Source organism: Anopheles darlingi, chromosome 2, assembly GCF_943734745.1.
Source record: "Anopheles darlingi chromosome 2, idAnoDarlMG_H_01, whole genome shotgun sequence".
Taxonomy (NCBI): Eukaryota; Metazoa; Arthropoda; class Insecta; order Diptera; family Culicidae; genus Anopheles; species Anopheles darlingi.
Window position 1 is genome coordinate 37,494,403 of NC_064874.1, and position 5,000 is coordinate 37,499,402.

The window sequence follows — 5,000 nt, forward strand, 5'->3', positions numbered from 1 at the left end:
TGCGTAATACTTCATGGCCAACTAAGAAAAATGTTAAAAGTGCAGTTGACTCACACTAAGTCGTATTGTGAGTCAACTGCATTTTAAAAATCATCCCGATAGATTGATATGTACAAGAAACATTGGGAAATGAGTGGGAATATATTCGAAGCGACAGTTAACATTGAGCCGGGGACAGGTGTAAATTATCAGTTAGCAGTAAGCTGAAGGAAAACGATTTTCGTTGATCAACACCATGCATGCATCTAGCGCTAACATACATATATACCCCAACCAATTACTAGGGGAAACGCCGTCACTTACTTGATCTCCTGCTTCCGTCGACAGCAGAGACACGAGAGAAGCGCGGTCACCATGCTCACCATCACGATCACCGATATCGTGTACACCCAGATGGACTCGTAACCGAGCGTTTCCAGCAGCATCGTTGTGCGAAGCGAGTGCGCTTCACCGGATTTTGTGGAATCTCCCCCAGCGAAAAGCCTCCTCAACCAACCACTTTCGCTGTCACTAATGGATTAGATGTATAAATGTTGCACTTGCACTTGCACTAGCTCTTCCCGCGCGTGTTCGACGCTGATCCTTTTCGTGTTTTGCTGCGTCTCGCCTCCTCCGGCACGCACTGCTGTTAACTAAAACAAACTAACACCAATTTTCCGCTGTTTTCGATGCTTTCACAGATACTCAACTACCATTTGCACACAACGCACGGGCCTGCGGTGCAAACTGAGATTCGCGACACTTTTATTATCACGGCAATAATCACAGCCTTTAACAGTCGCCACTTTAGTAGGCAAGTGTATATGCATCCTCATCGGTGGGTGGATTGCGTGAATAGTAAACGGTTCCTCTACCGGATGACGGCAACGATGATGACGAGAGCTTCGTCATCAGCTGAATATGTCGTTGCTCTCCTGCTCGATGCACTACCGCACTACACATGAAGTTGGTGACCTCGACATTGGTGGCGCCCGGGTGCGAACGAAAACCTGGAGGAAGTGAATTAGAATCATGAGAGCGATGATATCCAGGTGGCATACGTAAACTACTATGTGCACTACCGAGAAAAATGGTTCACGATACACTAAACGACGACTACGAGCGCAGCCACTAGGCCGAAAGGCGCTAAATGGAAAAGAAAAACAAACGACGATTTCTCTCGTCTTACTAGCACCTTTCTCTCACTGGGTGCCTCAACGCTCCTCCCGTGATCCGCCACATACACAAACGATGGAGGATGTAGCCGCGGTGCCCGCGTTGCCTCATCCAAGAGAAAGGCCGCCGTCGTCACCGTTGCCGCAACACTAGAGAGCGTCTGGTGTGGGCCGCGCGCCCTCGGATTTTACTACTGGAGCACGGAAACGGCGCCTGCTTGCTGTCTATTGCATCTCGGTTTCACACACAGCGCAGCAGCCAGCGGCCGTGGTGAGCGAATGGAAAGAAAGAAAACGGGAACGAACTAACGAAAGCGCCTCGGAATCCGAAACGATCGAAGCGACGACACACACAAATCTGGCACGGAACGCACCTTTCTCTTCTTCACTACCGCTCTGGATTTCCCTCGATGATAGATGACACCAGCTCGTAACGAAATCGAATGAAGGTGGCGCCTGCTTAGCAGAATTGGCCGAGAATCGAATCACTCGCGGCAACTAAGATCGTGGACGTAATTCCGTGGCATCCAGGGATTTTCGTCAAACTCGCACTGCTGGCAACAGCAGCAGCAGAATGTGTTGATGGTTGCTGCTACTTTCTCCGTGTTAAAAATCACAACACTTTCTCGTACGCGCTACGCTTCGTCTTTAAAGAAACCTGGTTTCTACGTACCGAACAGTTATTAAACACCACTTTGATCAAGAATCGCTCTGCTGCAGCGTTCTAGAAGTACACCGTACACCGGTAACGACGGCGGGAGTTGCAAACGGCTTATCGCACAGGAAATGGTTAGAGAATTTCCATGGATTTTCATGGATTTTCACAACAACAACATCGTTCAAAACAAGGCCGCAGAGGCGCACTCACGCGATCCCACACGTACGCACGCACGATACACAGACATTTTCGCTCGCATTTTCAATTTCGCTCACTAGAAAACTGCCTCTGCAGCAGTTCCAGTGAAAAAGAGAACCAGGACAAATCACCCGGGCGAATGTGAGCGTGAGCGAAATGTGAGCGAAATTGAAATTGAGCGGTTTACTAAACCTGTTTACTAAATTCAAACGACCTCAAGATGGACGACGAAAGACGAAAAAAGGCCCATTCAAGTGGGAGTTATTGAGATCTATGAACGAGCCGTGTTAATCATTCTCGTTTCGGATATTCTACCACACCTTTATACGATAATGACGCCATACGATGGTTTTGAACGATCATTGCTCGAGTAATCAGGACCGATAATTCACTTCATCGAACGAGTCCGATAGTGGTACGACGCGCTATCAACAACGTCGCCAATTCTGCCGATTCATACAGCGAAAGACTTCCACTACGTACGGCGCCAGAGAATGGAGAATAAACGAAACGAATCGAGAGTGGCAATTGGCAGATTGCGGTTGTAACATGCAGAAGTCCCTGCTTGGATCCATGATGGCCAGTTTTAACCAATCTTATCGTACGGGCAACTTTTTATTCCTCATGTAGCCGTGCCTTAGTCCATCGGAGCCGAGCACATGTCACCAAACTTTATCGATGAAGGAACCGACCAGGTTTGCGTTGATTCGGCACACAGACGGCGGTGGGAGGGTGATACTGCTGATAAGAGGCCTACTCCTATCTATCTACCCACCCAAGATATTGATATTGCGCTCCCATCACACAGCCATGGAGTGGCTAAGGGGCGTCGTGGGCAGCCACTTCCGATAAACACTGCGACGGTCCTCCTTCAGTCTTAGAACTCACCTCGGTTGGGCTGTACGGGGACACGGTTTGAAACGAACCATCCGTTTCTGCTTTAGCTTCAGTTTCAGTTATACGGTACCAAGACGCTAGCCCTAACCAGAGGGAGAGCTGATTATCGCATCGCCAGATTCATTTGCTCATCTTCCATAACCCGTTTGTGCTATACGCCCGGTGCTGATCAGTGCAACAAGTACGTAATAATGATAAGGGCTTCGCGATGGCTCAAAACAACGGTACACTCTGCCCTGTCATATCCTCACTACGTTCGCGATTGTGAAATGTGATTCCAGAAGCTGCCAATGCTGTTATACCTGCTATCGGTCCAGCGCTAGTAGAGACAGAGAGAGGCAGAGTGGGAGTGTATCTGTTGTGAGGAATCCCCATACTTTTCTCCGTCGTTATCATTTTGAATCTTTTAGATACTTTAACGTTTACAGAAAATGTTGATCCTGCTCGTGAATACACAGAGATGGACACTGAGATAGCCTACTTCGCACTGCTTGTTTGTATTGGCTTGCTGTCGGGCTCGTCCAACGCATCGAATCTACTGATGGCCGGTAGGTAGTACGTTTTACACCAAGAACAAAGAATTCCCCGCAACATGGCGCAGTTCGGAGAGTATAGATTTTTTTAATTGTTAGCTTTAACCGATACGCTGGTGCCATGTGGTGACATTCATTGTCGCAACGCAACGGAAATATGTAATGACCAAATCTGCGAGTGTAAGCCAAACTTTGAGGATATCGGAACATTTGAGTGTGTACCATGCCCGGGCGAAGGACTGCATTGCCGCGGTTGTTGCATGACCGATGCGTTGATATGCTACCGTGGAATCTGCCAAAGGTGCGACACAGATAGCAATGGCAATTGCATGTAAGAATCGGACTCTAAACGAGATGATTCGATCGCAAAAAGAGAGGTAGCTAATGGACATGATTGAAACGTGTGATCCTATTTATGCTTCCAGAACTCAGGAGTCACTGTTTTTCCTCACAGCAGCCCAAGTCGCCCTGGCAACTGCTATGGTACTGGGTGTGATATCATTAAGCTTTCTACTCTACAAAACTCTTCGTTCTCGTTTGAGGTATAGTAATGAGCACTTGTAAAGCACATTAATGGAGGGAATTGTAGACCCGGATAGTAAAGTATTCCGTATACACTTGCAGGCGCAACAATAACCAAACGGCGCCTAGCGAATTCCGACAATCGGTGGTCAGCCGTGTATCGCTCTCCTCCATACAACAACGGGTGGTTCGTCGATTGCGTGATCGTCCACCGAAATACGAAACGAGGCACAACTATGAGCACCAGCAACGACAAATGGAACCGCAGAATAGTCAGCAAAACACACCCGCCAGCCCACCGCCATCGGAGGATGCTACGCAACAGCGAACCATTCCCATAAATGGTCCTCCACCGGCCTATGAGGGTGACACGGTATGCTAGGGTAACCAAACTGGTATAGAACACTCGTCATTTACCAAGCCAAACGATCTTCAACTTTCAGATGTCTTTGGCGGAAAATCCACCACCGTATACCGCAGAACCGACAGGCGACGATCGAGTGGCAGTAATCGATATTCCCCTAACTAACCGGCTTCCGGTTGATTCGTCACCCGGGACGACGGAAGCTAGTACGATCGATGCACGAGAACTGCAGGGCATCGACAATCAGGTGTTTGAACCGGATAAGCCCGCCCAATCGCCGGCAGCTGAACTAAAGGGCGAGGGAGAAAGCGTTGAACATGCTCAAACCCGATGCTACGATATTCCTCTAGTCACTAACGACGATAAAACGGTATACATGTAAAGATCCGGCCGCTTCGGGGTTCGCTTCGTGCGGAAACCTGAATGAATGGTGTAAGTTACTTTTAAGGTTTGTACAATAAAACAGAAACGGAGGCACACTCCAACTCCCAGCAGCTTTTCTAGGTTCCTGTGTTACTTTATTCCTGTCCACCGATACTATCGGCTCGCCTACAAGATAAAGATGACGAAAAAACAATAGTCACATTCTGCGCACCTGAGCCTGTTCGTGGTTAGTTAGTGAGAGCTTCTAGGGCAGCAACCAGGTCCCCTCGATGTTCCCGTAACGTTTGTTC

General features: G+C 48.4%; 3 protein-coding genes across 10 annotated transcripts in view; 1 reads left to right on the plus strand and 2 right to left on the minus strand.

The window, feature by feature from the left end:
- The window catches only part of LOC125948523 (uncharacterized), a 345,242-nt gene extending 343,214 nt beyond the window's left edge, over nt 1-2,028 (minus strand). For 3 of the 5 annotated variants that reach the window (XR_007468596.1, XM_049674695.1, XM_049674691.1), the window contains exons 1-2: nt 1,828-2,028; nt 304-989 (exon numbers count right to left, since the gene is read on the minus strand). Coding sequence is in view for 4 of the 5 variants with exons in the window: in XM_049674695.1 (XP_049530652.1) it covers nt 304-425 (122 nt within the window). In the remaining variant the exon portion in view is untranslated. Of the gene's footprint in view, nt 1-303; nt 990-1,061; nt 1,508-1,528 lie in introns of those variants that run through there. The other 2 variants (XM_049674692.1, XM_049674693.1) reach the window with 2 other exon arrangements.
- Nucleotides 2,029-2,870: 842 nt separating this feature from the next.
- On the plus strand, nt 2,871-4,813 carry LOC125948612 (uncharacterized). 4 transcript variants are annotated; one of them, XM_049674861.1, is made up of 7 exons: nt 2,871-3,088; nt 3,189-3,267; nt 3,336-3,455; nt 3,540-3,771; nt 3,866-3,982; nt 4,065-4,335; nt 4,406-4,813. In XM_049674861.1, the coding sequence occupies exons 3-7, from the start codon at nt 3,368-3,370 to the stop codon at nt 4,706-4,708; spliced, it is 1,011 nt and encodes a 336-aa protein (XP_049530818.1). In that variant the 5' UTR covers nt 2,871-3,088; nt 3,189-3,267; nt 3,336-3,367; the 3' UTR covers nt 4,709-4,813. The 4 variants fall into 4 exon arrangements, with proteins under 4 accessions (XP_049530818.1, XP_049530817.1, XP_049530814.1 ...); XM_049674860.1 differs by lacking the exon at nt 3,189-3,267 and having other exon boundaries at nt 3,318-3,455; XM_049674857.1 differs by lacking the exon at nt 3,189-3,267 and having other exon boundaries at nt 2,872-3,088.
- The window catches only part of LOC125948641 (huntingtin-interacting protein K), a 769-nt gene continuing 567 nt past the window's right edge, over nt 4,799-5,000 (minus strand). Inside the window, exon 3 of the mRNA XM_049674905.1 lies at nt 4,799-5,000. This exon is cut by the window's right edge and continues 33 nt beyond it. Within this exon, the coding sequence (XP_049530862.1) occupies nt 4,938-5,000 (63 nt within the window). The 3' untranslated portion in view covers nt 4,799-4,937.

Excerpts from the sequence above, each read along its gene's own strand:
- LOC125948612 (XM_049674861.1), top strand. The coding sequence starts at position 3,368 with ATGGACACTGAGATAGCCTACTTCGCACTGCTTGTTTGTATTGGCTTG. Across the intron at positions 3,456-3,539 it reads ATCGAATCTACTGATGGCCG|CTTTAACCGATACGCTGGTG; the intron begins GTAGGTAGTACG and ends TTTAATTGTTAG. Across the intron at positions 4,336-4,405 it reads CGGCCTATGAGGGTGACACG|ATGTCTTTGGCGGAAAATCC; the intron begins GTATGCTAGGGT and ends TTCAACTTTCAG.